Below are 25,512 nucleotides of genomic sequence, written 5' to 3'. Positions count from 1 at the left end.
CATTCTAATACAACAATATATATATAGTATTTCATTCCAGGCCTACCTAACCTACTTTTTTTCATATTCCAACTTCCACCTCATGCTTCTAACCACTGATAGCATTTGTTCCATGTGTCATAATATTCTGTCTCTCCTTTGTCTTTTATTTTTAATGTTAGTCTATCCATTTCTGCACAGACTAGTATCTGCCTATGCATTGTTGTATTAGAATGAATATGATGATTAAAAATAATTGCACAACACCGGCACTGTTTAAGAAGTGTATATGTTATTTGTTTTCACTTTGGTTTTTATGGCAAGTGAAATGCCAGGATAGTTGTATTGTATAATATATTGTATTCAATATATTTATATGTAAATAATAAAAATATATTTAAAACAGAAGATGAGAAAGAAAATCTTAGCAAGACAAAAAAAACAGAACAAGCAAAATTCATCCACTATTCAAGGATTAATTTTTCCAAGCACATTAGAATTTGAAAATGCTGGATTTACACAATATTCCGAAACCACAAAAGCGCTGAAAAGCACATTATGACTTCTCTAGACACTCTCACCAATTCCTTGGATATCCATTTTTCGATACTCGGGGAGGAAAAGTAAATTAATTCCTTTATACCGAATGTATGTCATGAATTCAACTCCAGCACACGTCATGCTGACATTTTGCCCTTGGTACATGTAATTCTTTTTGTAGAAAAGGCTCTTTCTGATTATTTCTCCAGCAAGAGGGAAACAAGAAAAAAATAAAAATAAAGTCATAGCTGTGCTATTTCTAAAAATGAGAGCGGGCAGGTGAGACCAGGCAAAACAGCGAATACGAGTAGACCATCTTTTTGGGTCATGAGATGAGACGGGAAATAAATCACGTTGCATGAGGGGATATATCACATCGGACAAATCGAAATAGTGAGCCCTCACTAAAAGAAATGGGTATATGCAAAAGAGGGGATATTCTGTGCACCTGGCTGGGGAAATTTCAAGTAACCTAAGCAAATACTACGCCCAAAGAGCTGTGGATATCATACTACGGAGGAATTCTTGAGTCGGTCACTTTTACCTCTATAACTGTTTGGTTTGGCACAATAACCAAACAGCATAAGTACATACTTCAGCAGATACTTAGGACTGCAGAAATAACAATTGCAACCACCCTGCCTTCCATTGAGAATCTATTGTGGCCTGCCAGCGGGTAGCGGAGCTGGTGCCAGACAGTGAGGAGATAGGGGAGGAACCTGGGCCAGTCCTGGAGTCTGGGGAAGGCTCTGATGGGGGCTCAGTGTTGGAGGCAGAGAGAAGGCCAGGGCCTTCCGACAGTTATCAGCTGCCTTCAGAGTCAGATATCAGTGGGGCAGAAGAACAGCTGGAGCCTGTTCCCGATGTGCGCATGCACAGAGCTGCCAGGAGAAGGGAATAGCTAAGGAACAAGGGCTGACTCAGGAGTAAAGGCACAGGTGGACGGTGAATGGCCCCTCCCATAGGGAATAAAAGAGGAGCGAAGGGGAGTGGAGTTTGCAGGAGAGTTAATTAATTCGCTTAATTGGTTCGTGGCTCTCAAGTGCCAAGTACTTTCTTGTACATCGTTGCGTTTGTAAGTTATCAGCCTGGCAGCTCTCCAAGCCTGATAAGGTCTGTGGTTGTAAATTCACCCTGAAAAGGCTGTTTGCCAGGACTTTGCTGGATATGAATGAGAGGAATTCACGTGAGCTTAATAAAAAGGGGGTTTGTCGGGACAAGGAGTCTGCTTTGTGGTTTGGAGAAGCCTAGGTGAGAACGGGACCAGTATACCGCACGAATCAGAAAGAGGGCTGGGAAAACATCTACAGACCCCTTACATCCTGGACATGAACTGTTTCAACTCCTCTCCTCTGGCCATCCCCTATAGTGCATTACATGTCAAAACAACTAGACACAAAAGATAAGTTCCCCCCGCCCCATGCCATGACTCTACTAAACACCTCACTTTCACAGCTATTTACCCATGTATCACTGTTATCCTTCTCATTTTTTTTCACCTTTCCTACCACCTTCTCCTGTTGGTATCTTATAGCTTATCAGTCATTCCCAACTCTAGGGGGCGGTGCTCATCTCCGTTTCAAAGCCAAAGTGCCAGCGCTGTCCAAAGACGTCTCCGTGGTCATGTGGCCGGCATGACTCAACGCCGAAGGCACACGGAACGCTGTTCCCTTCCCACCAAAGGTGGTTCCTATTTTTCTACTTGCATTTTTTACGTGCTTTCGAATTCTAGGTTGGCAGAAGCTGGGACAAGTGACAGGAGCTCACTCCATTATGCAATGCTAGGGATTCGAACCACCAAACTGGCGACCTTTCTGATTGACAAGCTCAGCATCTTAGCCACTGTGCCACTACATCCCATTGCCCAGTAGGACCTTCCAAATACCCGAAAACACTTCCGAATGAATCAAAAGTTTCAAATGTCAAACAGCGGTTGTCAATCTCAATCGAAACGTTCTGAATTCCAGCTCTTTCCAATTTGAAACTTTTTCCCTTCCATCCTCAGTGCCTGTTGGGACAGCCGCTTCAATATTTTTATGAATGATACTTTCATGTGGGTATTAGAAAAGAAGATTAAGGCAACACCCATTTATACCAAAGGGAGCCTTTACTAAAAAAAAAAAAAAAAAGCAAAAAGTTTAATAACATACTTGGCGATACATTAAAATCAATATTATGGGAATCTGTGATTATGAATAACATTTGGCAACCCATCCCTGGAGATCTGCAGTTGGTATATTTTGCATCATCCCCCCTCCCCCCCCAACAATGTAGCCATTGCATAAATATTAAATTTATTCCACTCCCTTCCTGGTATTCTTTTATAATAATGGAACTAGCAGCATGATGCATTTCAGAGCAAATCCTATTATAAACTAGCAAACATGGATTAAAAGGATTAAGAGGTACCGAAGCATCGTAGAAAGACACATGCAGTAGGGGGGGGGGATAGAAATACTGCATTCATATTTCACAATTACTACAATGTGTAATTGTGTAACAGTGACTAAACTGTGCATTCATAAACTCTTCGTCTTAGGCAGTGAGGCCTTTCAATTTATTTTGTACTCGCTACAATCGAATTCAGGTTGTAAATGTGGGAGTAGACGGATTAAAAGGCTAGTGTTGTGGCCTGGCAGCTGATTCGGACAGTGAGGAGGTTGGGGAGGAACGTGGGCCTATCCTGGAGTCTGGGGAAGGCTCGGATGGGGGCTCTGTGTCGGAGGTAGAGAGGGGACCAAGGCCATCTGGTAGTTATTTGCTGCCTCTGCAGTCTCCGGAGTCTGATATCAGTGAGGCAGAAGAACAACAGGAGCCTGTTCCCAGTGTGCGCATGCGCAGAGCTGCCAGAAGGCAAGAACGATTAAGAAAACAGGGTCGACTTGGGAGTAAGGCTTGGAGATGATTGGCTCCTCCCATAAGCTGTTGCCTTCATCTGGCAGCTCTGCGCATGCGCACACTGGGAACAGGCTCCAGCTGTTCGTCTGCCCCACTGATGTCTGACTCTGAAGGCAGCTGATAACTGTCAGACGGCCCTGGCCCCCTCTCTGCCTCCGACACAGAGCCCTCATCAGAGCCTTCCCCAGACTCCAGGACTGGCCCAGGTTCCTCCCCAACCTCCTCACTGTCTGAATCTGCTGACAGCTCTGCTGGCGGGCCACAACGGACAATAGGCAACAAATTTGTCTGGCATCAGGTCTCTGGAAGAAAAAGAAGCTTTTAATAACATGTTTTAATAATAAACATGACTCTTTTATGATGCTTATAAAGAAAAAAATGTAGATGAATAAAATACGCTTATGTTGCTCCTAGCCAAAAGTTTGACTTCTGGAGACTGCATAAAAACATCTACGCAGGTTGGTTTGGCACGCAAGATGAGTTCCCAGGAAAACAACCAAAACCGAACATAGATTATGGAAGTTACAGAAGGCAATACACAAAAAAAATGGGGGGAAAACTAACTTCCAAACCATAATACCGCCTACACAACAACACATCAATGAAGGGTAAAGGAAAAAGTTCCCCCACAAATGCCTGCTAGTTGTTCCCGACTCTAGGGGGCGGTGCTCATCTCTGTTTCAAAGCCGAAGAGCCAGCGCTGTCTGAAGACGTCTCCGTGGTCATGTGGCTGGCATGACTCAACGACGAAGGCGCACGGAACGCTGTTACCTTCCCACCAAAGGTGGTCCCTATTTTTCTACTTGCATTTTTTTACTTGCTTTCGAACTGCTAGGTTGGCAGAAACTGGGACAAGTCACGGGAGCTCACTCCGTTACGCGGCGCTAGGGATTCAAACCGCCGAACTGCCGACCTTTCTGATCGACAAGTTCAGCGTCCTAGCCACTGAGCCACTGTGTCACTTACATATTAATTATGTTAAGGCAATTCCTTTAAAAAAAAAAAACACCATGGAATTCGGGTTTGCCCAGGTGGAATGACATTGATATATTGATCGGTCTCGTCCTTAGGACGATAGTCTGTTCCAAAGCTGTGCATGAACACGTTGCTTCGATCAACAGATGTTGGGCTCCTTGGTGTAGATCAGAAACAAACATCTGGGCTCTGAGTGCAGTCATTGAACCAAATGTACTGTTCACCTACCCATATGCCGAATGCTACCCAGATCTTGTCACAGACGCATACCCACAACCTAATGCCATACACACCCTGCTGTTCAGAGGAACAGTAATATTCCTCAGAAGCCGTAGTCTAGCCCAGCCCGTCGTATCTCAGCAAACATCCCCAGCATCCACGTCTTATGAAATGTAAATTAATTATATTTTACATTAAAGAGCTTGCAGAAAGTGGTTAAATACAAATGCAGGGCTAATTAATCAACAACATGGGGAGATTAATGAGGCTGAGTAAATCACGAAGGAAATCAAGGAGATAAATAATCGCCCACTAAAGGAAGCTTATGCCATCTTTCTAGTCTTCCAGACACTAGGCATTAAAGGTGTAGTCCTTAAGGAGTTCTTAAATATAGGGGGCACGGAGGGATGCGCGGTGGCTCAGGGGCTAAGACGCTGAGCTTGCCAATCAGAAAGCTCGGCAGTTCAGCGTTTGGAATCCCTAGCGCCTACTTCAGCTGACTGCTAGTTGCATTTGGGCAGTTCGAATCTCACCAGGCTCAAGGTTGACTCGGCCGTCCATCCTTCCGAGGTGGGTCGAATGAGGACCGAGATTGTTGGGGGGCAAATAGGCTGACTCTGTAAACTGCTTAGAGCTGGCTGTCAAAGCACTGTGATGTGCTATATATGTCTAAGTGATATTGCTATTGCTCTTCCTTTTCTCATTCCTTCTTTCCTTCCTTCCTTCCTTCCTTCCTTCCTTCCTTCCTTCCTTCCTTTCTTCCTTCTTTCCTCCCTCCCTCCCTCCCTCTTCCATGGTGCGCAGTGGTTAGAATGCAGCATTGCAGACTAATTCTGCCCACAGCCAGGAGTTCAATTCTGATCAGGTCAAAGTTGACTCAGCCTTACATCCAGTGGTGGGTTTCAAAATTTTTAGAACCTCTTCGGTAGATGTGGCCTGCTTTGTGGGAGTGGCTTGCCGGCCATGTGACCGGGTGGGAGTGGCTTGCCACCCATGTGACCGGATGGGCGTGGGCAACTTGTCAAATGTGAAACTCACTTAACAACGCTCTTGCTTAGCAACCAAAATGTTGGCTCAGAAACTCTGGCATTTGAAGCACGCAAGTCTTAAAGCTGTCAAGTTACAAGACCCTTGCACCCCTAACTCTTTAGAAAAAAACCCCCAGGGGTGTTCAAACTTGACAGCTTTAAGACTTATGGACTTCAACTCCTAGAATTCCTCCTCCAGTCATGTTGGCTCAGGAACTCTGGCATTGAAGTGTGCAAGTCTTAAAGTGGTCAAGTTACAAGACCCTTGCACCCCTAACCCTTTAAAAAAGAAAAGACAGGGGTGTTCAAACTTGACAGCTTTAAGACTTGTGGACTTCAACTCCCAGAATTCCTCCTCTCGCTCTTCCTCTTGATGATGTGTGGACGGGCGGGGGGAGGGAGCTGGAACCGGTTCTAAACAGCACAGTAGATTTGTGGAACCTCTTCTATAGAAGAGGTTAGAACTGGCAGGAACCCACCCCTGCTTCCATCCTTCCAAGGTGGGTCAAATAAGGACCCAGATTGTTGGGGGAAATAGGCTGACTCTGTAAATCTCTTAGAGAGGGCTGTCACAGCAAGGCGAAGTGCTATATAAGTCTAAGTGCTATTGCTATTGCTAAGCTCCTTCAGCACGACAAGGCAGCGATCTGTGAAGGAGTCCACATGATTAGTTGGAGTCAACTTTTGAAGGTTTCTAGGGTCAAACCAAAGTCTCTGAGAAGCAACTTACAGCCATGGGGGTTCAGGCAGGCAGCTCTAATGGAGAAAGACAGGTGGAAAAGAGAAACGGGGAACCGGAGTGAGGGGAAGGGAGGGAGGAAGAGAAATGAACAAGGTGTCTAGCTTTAAGGGACTCGCACGTCAACCAAGCTGAACCGCATTATTAGAAAGGATGGAGAACATTTTGTAGTAGGTCAGGTCTGTTTTTTCTCCTTCTTCCCCCCAGCTGCTTTAGAAGCCTGTTATCAGGCAGAAGGATGAGATAGAAACGCTCTGGATAAAGAGCGCTTGATTTACAATCACAATTAAGCCCAAATTTTCTTTCGCTAAGCAGGACAGTTGTTAAGTGAGCCCTGTCCTGTTTTATAATATTTGGGCCATCATTGTTAAGTGAATCAGTGAAGTTTTTAAGGGACTCCTAGGGTCCTTAAGGAAATCTGAACAAGAGGGTTAGTAAACAACAGCAATAGCGCTCAGACTTATATAGTGCTTCACTGTGCTTTGACAGCCCTCTCTAAGCGGTTTACAGTGTCAGCCTCTTGCCCCCAACTGTCTGGGTCCTCATTTTATAGACCTCAGAAAGATGGAAGGCTGAGTTAACCTTGAGCCGATCAGGATCGAACTCCTGACTGTGGGCAGAGTTAGTCTGCAATGCTGCATTCTAATCACTGCGCACCATAGAAGAGAGGTGGGAGGGAGGGAGGGAGGGAGGGAGGGAGGACGGAAGGAGAAAAGGAAGAGCAATAGCAATAGTACTTAGACTTATATACCGCTTCACAAGGCTTTTACAGCCCTCTCTAAGCGGTTTACAGAGTCAGTCTATTCCCCCATGGATGGAAGCTGAGTCTACCTTGAGCCGATCAGAATCGAACTCTGGCTGTGGGCAGAATTAGTCTGCAAAGCTGCATTCTAACCACTGTGCACCATGGAAGAGAGGGGGAGGGGTGGAGGAAGTAAGGAAGGAAAGAAAGAAGGGAGGGAGGGAGGGGAAGGAAGGAAGGGCAATAGCACTTAGACTTATATACCACTTCACAGTACTTTCCAGCCCTCTCTAAGTGATTTACAGAGTCAGCCTATTTGCTTTACCTTTACTAACTTAACAACTGCAGGAGTTCTCTTAAAAACAGTGGCAGGAGAAGGTCATAAAATGGAGCAAAACACACTTAAAAACTGTCTCTCTTAGCAACGGAAAATTGGGGGTCCTTTTCGGTTGTAAGTGAAGGACTATCTATCATGGGTATAAGTTGCAGCTGCCATATTTGAACCCAAATTGTTGTAACACAAATACATACATATGTGTGTGTGTGTGTGTGCGCGCGCGCGCATGCGCACACACATTTCTTCCAGCAGAACTCTGGAACGCCTCAAGCAATTTCAACCAAACTTGGTACAAAGATGACTTACTCTCTGGAAACAAATACTGTGGGGGTAAAAGACGTCCCTAACATCCCTCAGGGTGTGTGTTCTGTTAAGATACAGCCTGTTGTGCCATACTGGCTTCTACTGTACAGTACAGTGGCGTTGCCATGGTAACGGCTTCACAGTCCTCCACAAGGGGGCTCCCTCTGGTAAGGGGGAAAATCCAACATTAGAAATTACGTTTGATCCGGACATTTCCTGGCTATAAATAAATACCCAGATAATACCAGATTATCAGCTAGTTACATATAAGGGGAAAAAAATAGTTTCCCTGATTTTCCCAGTAAGCTCCATAGGAACAGTAGGAACAATCTACCCAAAAGGTGTTGGGTTTTCCATCTCGGGATGGGTTTTTTTTTTTAAAGGAAACATTGGAGATGAACCCTTCATGGGTGGTTTAATTGCCTTTCAGCATGTGGCAGGGGATCGGACTTGATAATCCTCTAGTCTTTCCCGTCCTATGAATCATATCATTTGTGCTGAAGCCACCTGTCAAACTTCCCACGTGCTAAAAATTCATGGATTTACCTCATTGTTCTTGGCAATTTTTCAAAGTACAATTAACTTTGCTCGATTCCAGCATCTCCGGGAGGTATTGGAGAACGATGACGTTCACCTCAACCAGCTTCAAATAGGTGGCATAGGAAAGATGGTACGCGGAGTCCAGCACATCAGGAGAAGAAATATGGGCTTCCATTTTTTTTATCTTGCAGGCTGAGCCTTTACAGGTTTCTAAGACCTCATCTGGTTTGGTTTAGCTCAACTTAGTTGTGTAAATCGAGCCACCGGGCCTTGGAAATATGGTTTAGGTTTTCAGTGCATGAACCAGTGGTGGGTTTCAAAATTATTTAGAACCTCTTCTGTAGGTGTGGCCTGCTTTGTGGGAGTGGCTTGCCAGCCATGTGACCGGGTGGGAGTGGCTTGCCAGCCATGTGACCGGGTGGGAGTGGCTTGCCAGCCATGTGACCGGGTAGGAGTGGCTTGCCAGCCATGTGACTGGACAGGCGTGGCCAACTTGTAAAATGTGGTGAAACTCACTTAACGCTCTTGCTTAGCAATCAAAATGTTGACTCAGAAACTCTGGTATTTGAAGCACGCTAGTCTTAAAGCTGTCAGGTTACAAGACCCTTGCACCCCTAACCCTTTAGAAAAAAAACCCTCAGGGGTGTTCAAACTTGACAGCTTTAAGACTTGTGGACTTCAACTCCCAGCATTCCTCCTCCAGTTATGTTGGCTCAGGAACTCTGGCATTGAAGTGTGCAAGTCTTAAAGCTGTCAAGTTGCAAGACCCTTGCACCCCTAACCCTTTAGGGAAAAAAACCTCAGGGGTGTTCAAACTTGACAGCTTTAAGACTTGTGGACTTCCAGAATTCCTCCTTCCCCAGCCCCCAGGAGCACTCTATAAACTTCCTAAAGGCTATGCATGCCCTTTTTTTAAAGAAAAAGGGCCAGTTTTTGCACACAAAAAAAACCACAAAAAGCCAGGCCATTTTTGGGAGGTTTGCAGAGTGCAAAAACTTTTTTTTAAAATTTGCCTCTTCAAAACCTTGGTGCGTCTTATACTCCAGTGCATCTTATACTCTGAAAAATACGGTACTTAAAATCGTTTAAAAAACATGTTAATGTTTGCCATGGACACTTCATTTTGTCCCTCCTTCTGCATCCTTTCTTTAATTATTCCATCCCAACGTTTCTTCAAATATTAGTGCCACTCCTGTCCTGCGGCAAACTGTCCCATGGAGAGTTGGCCGCAGCAAGTTGAGCGCGGAGAATTGGCCGTGGTGAGTTGACTTTAGCAGGTTGGCCACAGTGAGGTGTCCTAGACCAGGATCTCCAACCTATGGTGGGGGAACTGAACTTCCGGTTGGCTCCAGAATTGGAGGGGGGGCTTCCGGTTAGGACCATTATGGCTCTTTGAGTATTTAAGGTTGCTGACCCCCGACTTAGTCCAACTTTCTGCAATGATTCAGAAAAAAACATGGAGATTGCCCAACCTCTAGAAAACAGCTAACCCACAATATCGATGGTCAATGGTTCCAGGATATATTGCATTTTGTTTTTTTAAATATGCATTTTCAAGCATTGTTTAACATCTGGCATTTGAGAAGAACGCTTGAGGCTACTTCTCCAGAAAGTGAATGTAGGCCAGAGTAAAAACTAAATTTGATTCAGGGTGGGTTGTTTGTGCGTTTTGTTTGTTTTTTTCATTTAAAATTAAATATTAAATTCAATCTATCTCATTTGGTGGCAGCATCTGGCAGATCTGAATAGGGTTGGAAGCTAAGTAGATCTAGGCTTGGTTGGTACTTGGATGAGATCCACTGGGGAATCCTAGAGCCTCAAGCTAGACTGAGGGAGGAGGAAAACACCCAACCGTCTGAAAGACAGAAACGACAAGACAGTTGTGTTATAGTCATCAATAAAAAGGCATTGTTATGCCCTTGAAATAACTGTTCAGAACATGGGCCAGTCCTGGAGTCTGGGGAAGGCACTGATGAGGGCTCTGTGTCGGAGGCAGAGAGGAGACAAGAGCCGTATGCCAGTTATCAGCTGCCTTCAGAGTCAGACATCAGTAGGGCAGAGGAACAGCTGGAGCCTGTTCCCAGTGTGCTCATGCACAGAGTTGCCAGACGAAGGGAACAGCTAAAGAACAGGGGTCGACTTGGGAGTAAGGCCACAGGTGGACGATGAATGGCCCCTCCCAGAGGGAATAAAAGAGGAGCGAAAGGGGAGTGGAGTTTGCAGGAGACAATCAGTTCTCTTAATTGGTTCGTGACTCTCTGAGACTCCTTGCCAAGTTTTGCAGATATCGGCCTGGCAGCTCTCCAAGCCAGATAAGGTCTGTGACCATAAATCCTCCCTTGAAAGACTTTGCTGGATGTGAATGAGAAGAATTCACAGGAAATTGATAAAAGGGGTTTTTGTCGGGACCAGGAGTTTGCTTCATGCTCTTGGGAAGCCTCGGTCAGAACATAAAAGTTGTATCTTTACAAAACATTTTTAGGCTGTTCAAATTTGCACCTTTGCTCATTCACATCCAGCAAAGTCTTTCAAGGGAGGATTTACCGTCACACACCTTATCTGACTTGGAGAGCTGCCAGGCCCATATCTGCAGATATGACAGTTTTTCATTTCTTGTAGTTCTGACATTTTTGGGTCCTTGGTGGGTTAATTGAGCCACAGGTTTTCTCCCGAAACATCTCGTGAATAACCAGTGTGGGGCTGGGGATTCTCAAGTCAACCCTGCGTTCTGAGTTGTTCTTTTCTTCTGGCAGCTCTGCACACACACACACACTGGGAACAGGCTCCAGCTGTTCCTCTGCCTCACTGCTGTCTAGCTCCATAGTCACCTGATCACTGCCCAAACAGCCTCGGCCCCATCTCTGCCTCCGCCGCAGAGCCCTCATCGGAGCCTTCTCCAGACTCCAGGACTGACCCATGCTCCTCCCCAACCTCCTCACTGCCTGACTCTGCTGGTAGCTCCGCTGACGGGCCACAACACTTCTCACCCAACGACATCACCGGAAATCCAAAGGTGTTGGGGAAGAGAATGTTCCCTCGAGGTCTTAGCTATAAACCCGTTGAGTTGCCACCCATCAAATTACTATTGCGAGGTGTAGTTGAAGAGGGGTGAGAGGCAAAGACAGTTCAAACTAAGTCATCAATGTTCTTTGGAGTCAAAAGAAAACAATTCTCGAAAGATCTCTCTCTCTCTCTCTCTCTCTCTCTCTCTCTCTCTCTCTCTCTCTCTCTCTCCCTCCCTCCCTCCCTCCCTCCCTCCCTCTCTCCCTCTCCCTCTCTCTCCCCCATGCACAGCTAGGGAGAACTTCAGCAGCCTCTTTCTCTCTTTTTAAAAAGACAATTAAGAAAGAAGCCGAAAGGAAAGGTCAGGGCCATAAAAATGCCATCTGTCTGAATAAAGACGTTCATGGAATATCTTACTGGCCTTTGTTAGACCCATCATCCGTTGGCATTCAAAGAGGAAAGGAGAGGCGAGAAAGCAAATCTTGAATCCCTTTCTGTTTTTAGACCTAGGGAGAACACTTTTAGGTTTAAGTGGCCCATAGCCCCTTGTTCCACCCCATAGGTCTGTTTTGTGCCCGTGTAGAGCAAGTGTCATCATCAACATTCATGTGCCTTTTTTTGCCATCAGCCCCAGTTGAAACGCCAGGCAGAAAGGTGTTCCTGCACTTGGGGGTTTTATGTCTTCCTTGCTGGATACTTGTGCTTCGCTACGAAACTATGTAATCGGGCTTGATAAGTTCACACTTAAAGTCTGAAACATAATGTAGAATGCAACTGGCAGTTGGAACACAGGGGGAGGGGGAGTAGACTTTCCCAGACCGAAGACAAGATGAGTAACGCGCTGGCCACGCCGACACCCCATTTAGCGAAGGGGAAGCATCAGAGTGTGTTAATAGAAGGCAACTGGCAGTTGGAACAGAGTTCTTTTCAGGTGGGGAGGGGGAGTAGAATGTCTAGCTCCTTAGCATCAGAGCATGTTAATATAAAGCAACTGGCAGTTGGGACAGAGTTCTTTTCAGGTGGGGAAGGGGAGCAGAATGTCTAGCTCCTTAGCATCAGACCATCACAGAGAGGGACTCCTCCGGGTGCCGTCCACCAGGCAGTATCAGAGGGCGGCGCCCAGGAGTAGGGCCTTCTCTATGATGGGCCCAGCCCTCTGGAATGACCTCCCCCCAGATATCAGGACAACGACCGATCTCCGCTCCTTCCGTACGAAACTCAAGACCCACCTGTTCCAACTAGCCAGCCTGGCTTAACTAGAACCTTCTAACCTCTCTGGCAATTTTAATATTTTAATATTTTAATATTTTATACGTAAATTTTGGGGTTTTTAACTGTTTTAATTGTTTTAATTTATTGTTATTTATTTGAACCTAGTGGCTTCCATTTGTATTTGACTGTTAAATATTGATGTCACCTCCTCCATGCCACACTTGTATTTTTGATTTAATTGTACGTCGCCCCGAGTCCCTTTGCGGAGAGGGGGCGACTGATAAATCAAAACAAACAAACAAATAAATAAATAAATAAGCATGTTAATATAAAGCAACTGGCAGTTGGGACAGAGTTCTTTTCAGGTGGGGAGGGGGAGTAGAATATCTAGCTCCTTAGCATCAGAGCATGTTAATATAAAGCAACTGGCAGTTGGGACAGAGTTCTTTTCAGGTGGGGAGGGGGAGTAGAATGTCTAATTCCTTAGCATCGGAGCGTGTGAATATAATACTGTATAAGAAATACTAATGATCTGATGTCCATTTCAAAAAATCCTTTCTTTGTGAGCACCTAGAAGCCAAGAGGAACATACGTGCCAAATTTCAAGTTTGTAGGCTTTACATTTCTGGAGATTTCGTGATGCTGTGTGAGTGTTTTTCGCTTTTATAGAGAGAGATTCAACTAGAAGAAACACAACCGGATTTTGCTCGTTCCTTCAAAGGAGAAAAGAATTTTGCACAGAGGTCCAGGGTGTGAGACTAGGCTGAAGGCTACCATGCCCAACGTTGAAGGAGGCGCATAGGCAGGATGGGCCAAAAAAAAGGCAGAAATCTTCTCAAAAAGATTCACAGTCCTTTCGGTGTTTGGGAATTGGAGACCCATGCTAAATCAGGTGCCGCGCCAGAGCTCGCCAATGCAAGATTTCTTTTTTTTTTTTTGTTTCTTTGTGAAATTCCTGTGCCACCCAGGTAGCAATTGCAATGATTCACTTAACAACAGTGGCAAGACAAGCTGTAAAAATGGAGCAAAGCTCACTTCACAAATGTTTCACCTAGCAACGTACGTTTTGGGCTTGATTGTGGTCGTAAGGACTCCCTGCACTGTGTGACCATCCAAAAACAGGTTAATTCCAGATTAAGGTGCACCTATGCACCTTCCCAACCAACATCAGCAACTCAACATTAGTCCAGTTCTCACAGCTCCGAAGTGCCTTTCCCATCATTCACATTTTAATCAACACGCAGTTATTTTCGGCTTCTTAAGCTCAAGTCGGATTAATCTAATTCACACAAAATTAGAGCCATTCATGTCACCCAATTTTCTTCTTCAACACCTCCGAAAAGCAACAGCCAGGAAACAACTACGAACGCATCAATTAAAAAGTGGCGGTCTTAAAATACTCCAATTCTTTTTTTTTAAAGGAAAAAAAAGAAAGACTGGCAACGTTCTCCACGAGGAGGTAGACAAATCCATTTAAAAACGTCTCCAGACAACGTCGCAGCACGGATGAAAAAATTGATGGAGAAACAACGCCTACTTGCAAAACAAAAAACAAAAAACTTTTTTTCGGGAGGTCATCAGGGACTGGTGAAGAATTGCTCAAAGAAGCTTCCTCCCCGCCCCCCAAGATCAATGCAGAGGTTACAATTTTTGAAACCTGCACTGAAAATATAAACATGCAGCAGTCATATCTTGCTCTGCTGATTTTCACAGTCAACGAAAGAAAAGAATGCTGAATGGCTACAAATATCTATAATTCTATCATCTATCTATCTATCTATCTATCTATCTATCTATCTATCTATCATCTATCATCTATCTATTTATCTAGTGAGCTAGCTATCTCTATCTTTATCTCTATCTATCTATTTATCTAACTAGCTAGCTAGCTAGCTAGCTATCTCTATCTATCTCTTTCTTTATATCTAGCTAGCTAGCTAGCTGCTAGCTGCTAGCTATCTCTATCTATCTATCTATCTATCTATCTATCTATCTATCTATCTATCATCTATCTATCTATCTATCTATCTATCTATCTATCTATCTATCTATCTATTTAGCTAGCTAGCTAGCTATTTAGCTATCTAGCTATCTTGCTATCTCGGTCTTTATCTCTAGCTAGCTAGCTAGCTCTATCTTTATCTCTACCTATCTAGCTATCTAGCTATTTAGCTATCTAGCTAGCTAGCTATTTAGCTATCTAGCTAGCTAGCTATTTAGCTAGCTAGCTATCTCTGTCTTTATATCTATCTATCTACCTATCTATCTACCTATCTATCTACCTATCTATCTACCTATCTATCTACCTACCTACCTATCTAGCTAGCTAGCTAGCTAGCTAGCTCTATCTCTATCTCTATCTCTATCTATCTATTTATTTATCTATCTATCTGTCTAGAGCCAGGGCTGTCCGAAGAAGTCTCCGTGGTCATGTGGCCGGCATGACTAAACACCGAAGGTGCACGGAACACTGTTACCTTCCCACCTTTGGTAACGGAGTGACATCCTGTTACTTGTCCCAGCTTCTGCCAACCTAGCAGAAGCTGGGACAAGTAACAGGATGTCACTCCGTTACGCGGCGCTAGGGATTCGAACCGCCGAACTGCCGACCTTCTGATCGACAAGCTCATAAATAAATGATCCCGAATATCAAAACTTCCTGCGTTGATTTATTAGTTATTTGTTACTGACAAACGTTTCATAGCTAACTGTGGACAATCAGCCAGCTCTGAGATCTCACTCAAAGCAGCCGCTTTAATCTAAATATTTACCATTATTTCCCAGTAGGTTTTGCGCCTGGTTTAGCCGTAGGATATATATATTGCTAATGAAGTGGGGGGAAAACACAATTCTGACAAAGCGGGTGTGTTCTTCTAAATTCCACCACGCTCTCTTTTTCCTTGCTGGAAACCTATTCGAAAATAATCGATTAATACGCCAGAAATTCAGATATATATTTATAGTATATCACCTATGACACCCCCCCCCAAAAAAACCTGATTGAAATACAATGCAGAAGAAAATTGATACACCACAAATATATTGCAGGTCTACAATGAGTTATCGTATTCACTGTTGTCACCAAGATAGCACTGAACAATCTTTGCAATCCTTAGGATTGGGTCCATCAGAAAATTATTTTCCCATTTGGAGGAAAATCCACAGCAATCTTTAATAGCAGATCCAGCACACGGAAAATTAAGTCCCGCAGTAAGGGGAAGATATGGAACCCAGACGATGCGCTGTTAAGTAGAAAGGGGGGGGGGGAAGAGGGGGGAAAATACGGAAGAAAATAATAATATATAAGTATATATAAGATACAAAGGGGACGGAACATAATCAGAAGAAGGAAAGGGAACAAGAATTGATATTCAAGAGGGGGAGGAGCTGACGTCGCAATGACACAACGTGCGATCTTGGAGCTCCAAGATTGCAGTTGATACTTTTGCCGCTGGACGGTCCTTTTAGAGAGAACAGATTGGAGAACATAGATAGTAGAACAGTAAAATTTGATGGAAAAATGGAGGATGTTCATCATATGAAGAAAGTGGAGGTCAGAATTCTAAAAACTGAAGGAAAAAATAAACAAAGAGACAAGACAATTGTTGATACTAACAGTGAACTGAGCGTGGTTGGAAATGGAAAGAGTGGAATATGGAAAGGTGAGATAGATGGACTGGAGCTCTACCCCAGATTTCAAAGTATAGAAGAAGAAAAGAGAGAAGAATTGATGGAACTAAAAAGAGAAATTTTGTCAGAAGCACTAGTGATAACCAAAGATAAGCTGATCGAAGAAGCAGATGGAGGGTTTCGAGCTTATACAAGATATGCAATAAGCAATCAGTTGTGAAGAGAAGTCCATACAAAACTTACTAAGGAAATAACCAGAATACTAATGCCACAAATGGCAAGAGACATAAGACCGTGCAAGTGTGCAAGTCTTAAAGCTGTCAAGTTACAAGACCCTTGCACCCCTAACCCTTTAGGAAAAAAACCCCAGGGATGTTCAAATTTGACAGCTTTAAGACTTTAAGGTTTAGATAGGACTCTTAGAGGTGGGCGGGGCGATTGGTGAGCCAGCCAATCAGTGAGTGGCAGGCGGGGCAAGCGTGGTGCGGAAGGGCGGGGGGAGGGAGCGGGAACCGGTTCTAAACGGCATGGTAGATTTGTGGAACCTCTTCTATAGAAGAGGTTAGGACTGGCAGGAACCCACCCCTGGGATGAATACTCTTTGAATGGTGTGGGAGTAGAAATGGATTTCCAGAGGGGGGGCGAAATTGCAGACGATAGCAACCAGGAGCACTAACTCAGGTGACCCTGAGGATACAGACAAACCTCCAAGTGCTTCAATGACATTTGCAAAGGATGCAAATGACCAGCTGTCTGCAAGGAGTACAAACCCTTCCATTCCACACCATCCAGTCAGTCAGAGCTGAAGAAGCTTCTTGGATGACAAGCAAAACATCTTCAAAGAAAAACAAGAAAGTCCAGTTGCCTCCTGAAAAAAAGCACCTTTGGGACAACCATTGGCCAGGATGACGGACAAAACAATTGCCTACTATTCAAGAATGGACGCTAAAAGTAGTAAATCTAGCAGAGATGGCTAAAATTACAGCATACTTGAAGGACCACTCAGCTGAGAAATACAAGTTGGAATGGAGAAGATGGATTGGCGATATTCAAAACAAATATCGGACTAAAAAATTTCAATTAGCTTATGAGTGAAAGCACAAGAAATGCTACAATTCACCTAAAGTTAGCTTAACAAAAGGGGGATTAAAGCACAAGAGGAGGTAGGATGTTAAAATCAGTTAGCTTATGCTAGCGTATGATTGTTAAACGTTTATACCCTGTATTTTGCTCTGGGAAGTTGGGGAGAGGGAGAGTGGGAAGGGGAAGGGGGAATACTTGTAAAACTTATTAAAACTTTTAATAATAATAAAACAACTGCCTTTTTAAAAGATGTAGCAAAAAGATACACTTATGTGAAACCCCCAGCAATAAAACCAAAGGTCAGCATTTGGCCAATTCTTAGCGCTGGATTTAGCAAGGAAACACAAGGTCGGCCTCACCAAGGCCACCAAGCAAAACACACCGAAGCCATCACACTTACGTAAGTTGTTAGCCGGTGCTCTCGTCTCCATGTTCTCGTAGTGCTGCATATGAACCACGATGTTGAGATCGGTTTCCATGTGATCGGTGGTGCAGGCACCTTCTGGTCGCATGACATCAGCCAGAGCTCTGAGGAGGAGTTGTGAAAAAAGAAAGAGAATGAAGTTCACGCACTTCCCAAGTCCTATTCCAGACACACAACTCAAAATCCGGGCGTAGAGGAGGATCATTCTCTGCTCTGCTCAATTTCTGGATTGGGAAATAGAGAGGGTTAAAATTCTTTGAATTTTTTTTCCAGGAAAGAAATGATCCTAACTAGTGGTGAAATTCATTTTTTTTTTACTACCGGTTCTGTGGGCATGGTTGGCTGGGTGTGGCAGGGGGAGGATACTACAAAATCTCCCATTCCCATTCTCCATTCCCACCCCACTCCAGGGGAAGGAAATTGCAAAATCCTCATTCCCTCCCCACTTCAGGGGAAGGTACTGTAAAATCTCTACTCCCTCCCCACTCCAGGGGAGGAATACTGTAAAATCTCCATTCCTTCATCACTCCAGGGGAAGGATACTGTAAAATCCCCATTCCCTCCCCACTCCAGGGAAAGGATACTGCAAAATCCCCATTCCCTCCCCACTCCAGGGAAGGATGCTGCAAAATCCCCATTCCCTCCCCACTCCAGGGGAAGGATACTGCAAAATCTCCATTCCCTCCCCACTCCAGGGGAAGGATACTGTAAAATCCCCATTCCCTCCCCACTCCAGGGAAAGGATACTGTAAAATCTCCATTCCCTCCCCACTCCAGGGGAAAGATACTGAAAAATCCCCATTCCCTCCCCACTCCAGGGGAAGGATACTGCAAAAAACCCCATTCCCTCCTCACTCCAGGGGAAGGATACTGTAAAATCCCCATTCCCTCCCCACTCCAGGGGAAGGATACTGTAAAATCCCCATTCCCTCCTCACTCCAGGGAAAGGATACTCTAAAATCTCCATTCCCTCCTCACTCCAGGGGAAGGATACTGTAAAATCCCCATTCCCTCCTCACTCCAGGGGAAGGTTACTGCAAAATCCCCATTTCCTCCCAATCAGCTGGGACTCAGAAGGCAGAGAATAGATGGGGGCGGGGCCAGTCAAAGGTGGTATTTGCCAGTTGTCCAAACTACTCAAAATTTCCACTACCATTTCTCCAGAACATGTCAGAACCTGCTGAATTTCACCCCTGGTCCTAACCCATGTAGTCGCTGGATTGCCAAGTATTGTGGTGTCTGAAAGATATCGGCCTGGCCACTCTCCAAGCCTGATAAAGGTCGGTAGTTGTGAACTATCTTGAAAGACGGTGGGAGAGGAAAGACTTTGCTGGAGAGGAATTCACTGTCAATTAAATAAAGGGGGTTTTATGGGGACGAGGACTTGGCTTCGTGCTGCTGGGGAAGCCTAGGTCAGAACACAACGACAATGGGGGAAGCTGTATTCACTTAACAACCGCAGGGTTCACTTAACAACTGTAAGGATTCGCTGAACAGCCCCCAGCAAAATCAGGGGTGATTATAAAACCAGGTGTGACTCCATTAACAACCTCCTTGCTTCACCATGGACACTCAAGTCCCGTTGCGGTCTCATGTTGAGGACTCGCTGTACTGCAGAAACTCAACGGGAAGTGTTCTCCAACTGAAGTTTTTTTTTTCTTTGAAGGACATGCGGTAAACAAGAGGAGCATGAAACCACCGCAGAGAGAATGGTGCCATGAAGGAGACGACAACCCTCAGCAACCTTGCAACTGAAGAAGTGAGCAAGCGCTCTTATGTTCCACTTTGTTGAAAAATAATCAGGTGTTCTCTTTTCTTTTAAAAGAGCCATTGAAAGCCAATCCTGCCATATTAGAATGAAAGAGATGGAATAGAAAGCAGGTTTCTCTCTCCTCCCCTCTGAGATTTCGCCTCAATGCTGGTGAGAGAATCTGGATGTTTGCGTTGATTTAATATAATTTCACTCCCTGGAATGGCCAAGTGGGGGCTTTGGGGTTGACAGCCTTGGAATTCCAGAGTTACAGAATTGAACTTCTACCAAAAGAAGAGGAGCGAAATAGGCTGTTTTGAAAGAATACCGGTTCTTGGGGGTTTATCAAAGTTTCTGAATATTTGGAAAGAAGGAGAAAGATGAGGAGGAGGAGGAGGAGGAGGAAGGAAGGAAGGAAGGAAGGAAGGAAGGAAGGAAGGAAGGAAGGAAGGAAGGAAGGAAGAAAGAAAGAAAGAAAGAAAGAAAGAAAGAAAGAAAGAAAGAAAGAAAGAAAGGAAGAAATGAAATAGACTGCTTTGAAAGAATACTGGTTCTTGAGGGTTTACTAAAGTTTCTGAATATTCAGAAAGGAGGAGGAGGAGGAGGAGGTGGAGGAGGAGGAGGAGGAGGAGGAGGAGGAGGAGGAGGAAGAAGAAGAAGAAGGAGAAGAAGGAGGAGGAGAAGAAGAAGAAGAAGAAGAAGAAGAAGAAGAAGAAGAAGAAGAAGAAGAAGAAGAAGAAGAAGGAAAGAAAGAAAGAAAGAAAGAAAGAAAGAAAGAAAGAAAGAGAAAGAAAGAAAGAAAGAAAGAAAGATCCTAGAAAGTTGAAGAAACAGCAACAGATCAAGGGAGCTGTAGAGTTGGCCTACATAATGGGAGGGAAAATCATAGAACTGGCCACAGCTTCAAAGAGCTGAGTAACTAAGCTGCTAAGAGGGAAATATTATTATACTCTGATCTGCAATTCTGGGCAGAACCTAAATTATGAAAAAAAAAATCACACACAAACACCTGCCCACAAAGCCGCAGTCAATTACACCAGGTTTTTGGACACATGAAAAGAAGAGAGAGAAAGGTTGACAAAGCTAGTTATAAATATGTTAAAATCTATATAGAATAACAGAATTGGAAGAGACTGTAGGAAGTCAGCACCCATCCCTCTCCTAGAAAAATGAAATATCCTGGGAAATATTGAAAAGGCAGATTATTATATTTCCCTGAATCAGAAATGGAGAAACATGGATGGATGGATGGATGGATGGATGGATGGATGGATACAGATACAGATCAACAGAGTTGGAAGGGACCTTGTAAGTTAACTAGTCCAACCCCCCCGCCCCCGCCCAAGCAGGAGACCCTACATCATTTTTGACTAATGGTAGTCCAATTTTTTCTTGAAAGTCTCCAGTGATGAAGCTCCCACAACTTCCGAAGGCAACCTCTGTTCCATTGGTTGAGATTCAACCTAGAAATAAGGAAATATTTTCTGACAGTGAGAACAATCAACCAATGGTACAGCTTGACTGGCAGGCAGGCAGGCAGGCAGGCAGGCAGGCAGGCAGGCAGGCAGGCAGGCAGGCAGGAAGGAAGGAAGGAAGGAAGGAAGGAAGGAAGGAAGGAAGGAAAAAGAAAGAGAAAGAAAGTGAAAGAAAGAAAGAAAAGAAGAAAGAAAAATATTTGTGCCTCTCAAAGAAAGATTCGTGCCTCTCCCAAATCATCGGAAAATGAGCAGCTACGCAGAAAGATAAGCCGAGCTAAATAGATGTCAAAAAAACCCACAACCCAAGCAGTCTTCATGGCATGAATTATAGCTGAACTCCTCCAGTTTTCTCTGCCTTTTTGGATGGGAAAGCCTTCTGAATCCTCCTTGGCAGAGCTCCCATGTTGGTGGAGCTTTTCCCACATGGCTAATGAGTAACACCAAATTCCTCTGTCAGCAAAGTATGATGAGTATTTCACATTCCACCACCCCCTTTGGGGGTATGTTTTGAATCATGCTTTAAAGCAGAAATGGGCAATCATCAACCTTAGATGATCTCGGCTCGGCTCACCTTCTAAGTCAAGAAGGTTGGTTCAACCAAGGTTTAATGAATCAACCACACAGGGCGAGTTCAGATCCCCAACCTAAGCTTCAAGGAAATCATCCTTATTTCGGTTTAGTTTGTTGTTGGGTTCTTGGAAGCCTTGTTTTGTCTTGGCGAATGTTCTTGCAGAAGCTTCATCACCAGGACTGGTGATGAGAAGTCTACAAGAAGGGAAGATGGTCCAGAAAACATCAAGAACCCAACCATATAGATCATCACCCAGCTACATCCCCCCGTTTCCCCCCAAAATAAGACCTCCCCAGATAATAAGCCCAATCGGGCTTTTCAGCCCATGCACTAAAATAAGCCTTCCCCCGAAAATAAGCCCTCCCTGAAAATTGCAACACAGCAGCAGCCGTGAGGTGACCACGCTTGCTGCCTCCTGCACTTCAAGAATAATACACCTTCCTGAAAATGCTGATTTTCGGGGCTCAAAAGAAAATAAGACCTTGTGTCATTTTCAGAGAAACACAGTATTTATTCCCCATTATCGCGTAACTTCAAGCAGTCACTAAGCAAACTGTCAAAGAGCACCTGTAGCTTAGACCTTTAATTTGACTGTTCTCTTTCTGCTGCAAGGAAGATTCTCCCCACACCCAGGTTTCCAAGCTAATGTGTGTGTTTTTGATACAGGTAGTCCTCAATTTACAACAGTTCATTTAGTGACCGTGGAAAGTTACAGCGGCACTGAAAAAAGTGACTTATGATCGCTTTTCACACTTACAACCGTTGCAACATCCCCGTGGTCCCATGATCAAAAATTCTGATGGTTGGCAACTGATTCATATTTATGACGGTTGCAGTACCCTGGGGTCACGAGTTCACCTTTTGTGATATTCTAACAAGCAAAATCTTGTTCTACTAACCACTGACTTAACCACTGCAGTGATTCACTAAACAACCGTGGCAAGAAAGATTGTGAAACGGGGCAAAACTCACTTAGCAAATGTCTCACTTAGCAACAGGAATTCTGGGCATCCTTGCAGCCATAAGTCGGCCAGGTCTGCCTCTTGGAAAAAGTTGAATTTTGTTAACATTTGTCAGAGTTACCCAGGTGAGGTAAGAAGGATGGCCAATAAATTGAATAAAGAAAGAAATAATAATACACAAAGAAGTAAATACATAAATAAAAGCTTTCCTTTGCACAATCTGCTACCATTTTCCCCAAAAGTAAGACAGGGTCTTATTTTCTTTTGACCCCTGAAATAAGTGCTTGGCCTTATTTTTCAGGGAGATCTTATTATTTTTGAGGTGCAGGAGATGGCAAGCATGCCCCCCCCTGGCTGCTGCTGCGTTGCAATATTTTGGGGGAGGGCTTATTTTCAGGGGAGGGCTTATTTTAGCGCATGCGCTCAAAAGCCCAATTGGGCTTATTATCCGGGGAGGTCTTATTTTCGGGAAAGCAGGATAGTGTGATGGATCAGGCCAACTTTTCAGCTGGGACTCAAATCCTTAGGAGTGCTTATCTCGAGGAACAGATTACAGCCACATCTGGGAGAAGAGTTAAGGAGGAAAACGAGGCTGGGCAGATAGCCAGTTTAGCCACAAGAGAATGGCGCCAGAGCAAAGCTTACAAACAAACAGAGCAAGATCTTCTCTGCTGTTTTCCCTCCAGCAATGTACCTCGCAGTTTCTTCTTCTTCTTTTTAAGGCGGGGTCTACTGTGGACCCTAGCTCCCCTTGCCTCCTCCCCTGCTGGCCTGGTTTACTCCATACGCTAAACCCTACACCAATTGCTGGGTGTTCTGACCGAGGCTTCCCAAGAGCATGAAACAGACTCCTTGTCCTGACAAAAAAAAAAGCTTTTATTTATTGACTGTGGATTCTGCTCATTCACCTCCAGCAAAGTCTTTCAAGGGAGGATTTACAGTCACAGACCTTCTCTGGCTCTTGAGAGCTGACAGGCCGATATCTGCAAAACTTGGCAAGGAGTCTCGGAGAATCACAAACCAATTAAGCAAATTAATTCTCTCCTGCAAACTCCACTCCCCTTTTGCTCCTCTTTTATTCCCTGTGGGAGGGGCCATTCACCGTCCACCTGTGGCCTTACTCCTAAGTCGACCCTGATTTCTCAGCTGTTCTTTTCTTCTGGCAACTCTGTGCATGCGCAATCTGGGAACAGGCTCCATTTGTTCATCTGCCTCCCTGATGTCTGACTCTGAAGGCAGCTGATAACTGACATACGGCTCTGGCCCCCTCTCTGCCTCCACCACAGAGCCCTCATCAGAGCCTTCCCCAGACTCCAGGACTGGCCCAGGTTCCTCCCCAACCTCCTCACTGTCTGAGTCTGCTGCCACCTCTACAAGGAAGATCATTATGGTCCTTCCTGACAAAACTTCAACTGCAGCTTGGAGTCCACATCATCACTACCTTCCAGTATGTCAACATCCAATTTCACAAGTACCTTGTCCCCTTTCCTCTCTTTTTTTCATCTACATCTCTCTAACATCCAGCGAATGCCATATGGCTTTTCAATATCTCAACTTTCAACCTAGCCCAAACATCTGATGTATGTTTTTTTATTCTCCTTTCAACGACGCTCATGGAGTAGACAGCTGGGACCTTCCCTTATGTGAGTTCTAGACTCACTTAAGGCATGAAAACTGGCTGGGTGACTTTGGGTCAGTCATCAGGAGACTGTGAGTTCTAGACCCACCCTAGGCGCAAAAGTTGGCTGGATGACTTTGGCCCATCACCAGAAGATTGGGCATTGTAGTTCCACCTTAACCATAAAAGGCAGCTGGGTGAGTTTGGGCCCAACTCTACGTCCATCTTTTGTAGGAGAAGGACAGACAGACCCGGGTGATGGAGTCAAGAGGACGATCAGCCTAGAGCAGGGATTATCAGTCTGCGGCTCTGGAGCCACATGTGGCTCTTTCATCCGTCTGCTGTGGCTCCCTTTTGCCAGTTGGCTCCGCAATTGATAGGGCTTTTGATTAGGACAGGTAGAGGATGCCGTGCTAGGAGGAGACTCTATGGTGGGAGAACTGAACTTCCAGTCAGCAGAGGAAAAAGGAGGAGACCATGCTAGGAGGAGACTCTACAGCAATCTGTAGCTCTGGAGCCACATGTGGCTCTTTCATCCGTCTGCTGTGGCTCCTTTTTGCTGGTCGGCTCCACAATTGATAGGGCTTTCAATTAGGACAGGTAGAGGACACTGTGCTAGAGAAGACTCTATGGTGGGGGAACCAGACTTCCAGTTGGCTCCCGAATTGAATGGGGGGCTTCCGATTAGGACCTTTGTGGCTCTTTGAGTGTTTAAGTTTGGTGACCCCTGCCCTAGAGTAACTACGTTGCCACAAATGTGCCCAACGTCTCTTGAATTCTATGGATTCCTATCTAGCCCACATTTAGTGCTGATCACCAATTAACTAGATTCGTATTTAAAGGCATGAGCAATAGATTCGCTAACTGGAACCCAATGTGTGGCCCTTTGCATTCTTTGCATCTGACACTCTCCATTCACATCCCAGCAAGGCAGCATCAGGAATCGGAGAACAAGGGAGCTGCACAAGACATAGGATCCCTGACAAAATCCACTCCCCCACCCACAAAGGAAAAAGAAGCATCTGAGCACAGTAAAAACACCCTAGAATCCATCTCCATGTACTGGTAACTATGGCGTGAGCAGGTGCACCCCAAACGTTGATACCAGCTGGCTGCTTGGAAACAGAAAACACGGAATCACAACAGGGAAGGAAGAAGCAGGAGGCTTAGCCAAGGCCAGTTGTGGTTGCAGCCTTGAACGAAAAGCACGAATCCGAACAAAGCCTGAGAGTTCTCTCTCTCTCTCTCTCTCTCTCTCTCTCTCTCTCTCTCTCTCTCTCTCTCTCTCTCTCTCTCTCTCTCTCTCTCTCTCTCTCTCTCTCTCTCTCTCTCTCTCTCTCACACACACACACACACACACACACACACACACACACACACACGGCATCCAGCAGTCTATGGAAGAAATCAAACCGTCTTCCAGCAAGCAGCTGTTTGCAAGAGAGGACTTGGAGAACCGATTTCGCAGTGGTCTGCCCACA

At 44.8% G+C, this 25,512-nt stretch overlaps 1 protein-coding gene across 1 annotated transcript in view; it reads right to left on the bottom strand.

Moving 5' to 3' along the window:
• The window catches only part of SHISA9 (shisa family member 9), a gene marked incomplete at its 5' end in the record, with an annotated part of 171,839 nt that overhangs the window by 136,038 nt on the left and 10,289 nt on the right, over window positions 1–25,512 (bottom strand). The window contains one exon of the mRNA XM_081965502.1: window positions 17,629–17,756. Coding sequence (XP_081821628.1) covers window positions 17,629–17,756 — 128 coding nt within the window. The remainder of the gene's footprint in view (window positions 1–17,628; window positions 17,757–25,512) is intronic.

Source organism: Natrix helvetica (assembly GCF_964273705.1).
Source record: "Natrix helvetica genome assembly, chromosome: 13".
NCBI lineage: Eukaryota > Metazoa > Chordata > Lepidosauria > Squamata > Natricidae > Natrix > Natrix helvetica.
This window is presented reverse-complemented; position numbering and strand designations above follow the sequence as displayed.